The sequence below is a fragment of the Pinus tabuliformis genome, chromosome 3_2 (assembly GCF_031772625.1).
Source record: "Pinus tabuliformis cultivar Carrire ecotype Pingquan chromosome 3_2, CPIR1, whole genome shotgun sequence".
In the NCBI taxonomy this organism is placed as follows: Eukaryota; Viridiplantae; Streptophyta; class Pinopsida; order Pinales; family Pinaceae; genus Pinus; species Pinus tabuliformis.
Genome location: NC_142302.1, coordinates 317,716,671 through 317,719,794, shown reverse-complemented (window position 1 = coordinate 317,719,794; position 3,124 = coordinate 317,716,671). Strand labels below are relative to the sequence as shown.

The window sequence follows — 3,124 nt, the reverse complement described above, 5'->3', positions numbered from 1 at the left end:
TTGAAATGTAAACCACACAGACTTGAATCATGACCACTTTGGACTGGGAATGCACTAAGACCTCTCACACAATTCATAGTCTTCTACGCAATCATGTTCAATAAATTCAATTTTTTAACACTCAAATGTTTGTAAATGACTAAAATTGAAACAATGATAAATGGGTTTTGGTTTAATAGATTGATAATTAACTAGAACCTCTCTTATTGATAGAAGAAAGTGGACTGGACACTCTGGTCGTCCTTTAGTCAATCAAATAGACTTTAACCCAATACCAACTTAAAAGATGAAAATTCACTACGACCTTCTCCATTTATGAGTGTAAAAATGGATGGTCACTCATAGTATTCTACTCATCTTCTTAACTAGAAAGTACCCAAATCATTCATCTACTTTAAGGAAGAAATAATTATCGAAAGCAATGAACTATGGTGCTCATGAATATAATGCTAAGTGAAAAAATTATCAAAATGGTTGGGTCCTTTTCCACCGAGAAGAGTGTTGAATGGCACTCCTAGGGCTTTGCTCAACCTTATCAATTAGATTACCACATAAGCAAAAACTACCCTGCGTTAAATAAAGCTCATAAATCATACTTAAAATCGACAAATGTAAATATCCATATAAACTATAGACAACAATATGGAAATAAATATACTAGTGTGCTCACACAAGCATAAACAACTAATGTGAACAAGGAATTAAAAATATACAAGAGTATGAACATGAAGGAGGAACAAGTGCGGCCGCCATGAACAGACAAATGACAGGTTCCCATGGCGTCCTTTGCTTAGAGACCTTTGGTCTCTGGTGGGCATATACTTGCGCTGGAGGTCATGATAATTTTCCTTTCATGCAGGTGGAGAAAATGAGACCGTCCGAAGAGCAGCACATAGAACCAAATGGACCTGTGGTGCAGCCTGAAAACCCTTGGGTTCTGAGGAAAATGGTAGACATGGACGAAGAACTTGAGCATAAGCCATTTGAAACTGGCAAGGGGCTGGAACACCCACCTCAGTCTAAGAATGATCCCAATCTGACTTTGAAGAACTTGGGTCGCGTTATACGTGCACAGAGGAAGGGAGAAGGCTCTGTTTACAAATACCACACCCATCACAGGAAGGGACCTGCACGTTTCTAGAACCTTGACTACGGCAAGTGCAATGGATATCTCAAGGGCTCTGTCAAGGACGCCATACAAAACCCTGGAAGTGGCGCTCCTCTCTGCCAGGTGACCTTTTGGCTCCCAATCTGCTACAAGCACCAGAAGGAGCACTTGGTAGTGACCAAAGACATGTACTTGGGACAGTTCGGTTATCGCAGAATGAGGGCCAATCTGTGTTTGGGTTACAAGTTGCCCTTGAGGTCTAATCTGGAGGGAGCCATTGTCTGCAACTTGGAGCAGTATGTTGGCGAACAGGTATTTTTTGCTAAGGCTTCTGGAGACTACGCCATTGGCAACAGCCACATAGACCTTTCCCCCCGTGCTTGGGGGACAGCAGAAAGGAGCTCGCGAAAACCAGTAGGAGGAAAGAAGCACGACAAATAGGTAGATACGCAACCTCAAATGAAGATCTACAAACAGTAACTTGGGGTTTCAAGGACAAAGGGGAGATTTGGGCAACTTTGGACCCTCTCCCTCAGACTGCACCAGAACCTGACCAACAGGTAAACCCTCTCCTCTTTCAAGTTTTTATGAAAACCCCTTCAGGGAGAACACATCTGGCTTGGGTACAAATAACCAAATCAGTTCTGTTACTGAAGAACATCATCTTCCAGCATACTGGTTATCCTACAAGAACACAGGTTTTGATCTTTGGAGGCAGAGTACTCCAAGACAATAAATCTCTTATGGATTACAAAATCTTACCTGACTCTACCATTACTCTCAACCTGCAGCTGAGGGGAGGTGTGGCAGATCATAGCAAAACAAAGCCCTCAGGCAGCGGTATAGGAAGCATCACAGCAAAAATCCCAAAAATACATCAAAAGCAAAAAAGTTCAGGGTTATCCTTCAAAGACATTCTTGAAGGAAATAAATATGCTGCAACAACAACAAAACAAGTTGGCACAACAACCAGCTCATACATTGTAGAACAACTGAGTTACACCCCAGAAGTGAATATGGATATACCAGAAACAGATGAGTACTACACTACATTTGAAAAACAAGCACTAATTTGTAGATTCAACTATTTCTGGCCCAAACCAATGGACCTTTTCCTTTGGGTCTTCAGAACCTGGACCAGTAAATGTGACATTCATCTCTGTTCCAAAGGTTTCTTCATTGTTAAATTTCGTACAGCGAAGGAAAGGGACATCATTATGAACGAAGGACCATGGTTCATGGGATCCACGGGACTCTTCATCAACCCATGGTTCCTAGAATTTGATCCAAATACAATGATTGTATCTCGGATGCCGATTTGGGTTCGTCTTCACAACCTACCTCTACATTTCTGGAGCCCCCAAGTCCTGTCAAGTATAGGCAACACCATTGGGCATTTCATCAAAATGGACATAGAAATAACGGAGGAAAGGATTTAGACATTTGCACGCATGTGTGTGGAAGTAGATCTCAGCAAAGGACTACCAGACCAAATACAGCTAAAGTATAAACAGAAATACTGGACACAGATACTAGATTATGAAAATACTGCATTCAGATGCAGAATTTGTTGATAAATAGGGCATCTTCAAAACACTTGCCCAAAAACCAAGAAAGATACGTGCAAGAAGAAGAAAGTAGGAAAACAACCCAATGGATGGCAATTTCAACCTGATGATTATCCTGCCGAGGAGGAAGATACGGGACAGGAACACTCCATTCCCACAGAAAACAATCAGATACACAAGGAGCCAGAAAATGAGGAATTAGTACCACATGATCTGATGGACTCTTTACCAGAAAAAATACCAGACATAGCAGATACCAGTGGAGCGAAAAGACATCATTCATCAGACCATTTTGATTCAGACAAGGACACTCCTTGCCCTGTGGTGGACACTTCTCTCATACTGTTTTCGTCCTTGCCAACCCAAGGGGAGTGACGAAAGGTTGAGAAGAAAGAAGGGGGAAAATCATAATTTTCTCCCCATATGTACATTATTTTCTTTATGGTTA

General features: G+C 41.5%; 1 protein-coding gene across 1 annotated transcript; it reads left to right on the top strand.

Annotated features, from left to right (window-relative positions):
- Nucleotides 1–728: 728 nt before the first annotated feature.
- Nucleotides 729–2,326, top strand: LOC149180801 (uncharacterized). Its single transcript, XM_089418225.1, has one exon. It carries the CDS (start codon nt 752–754, stop codon nt 1,139–1,141), a length of 390 nt encoding a protein of 129 aa, XP_089274351.1. The 5' UTR covers nt 729–751; the 3' UTR covers nt 1,142–2,326.
- Nucleotides 2,327–3,124: the final 798 nt, after the last annotated feature.

Bases quoted from the DNA above. Each gene is read 5' to 3' on its own strand.
- LOC149180801 (XM_089418225.1), top strand. From the start codon at position 752: ATGAACAGACAAATGACAGGTTCCCATGGCGTCCTTTGCTTAGAGACC.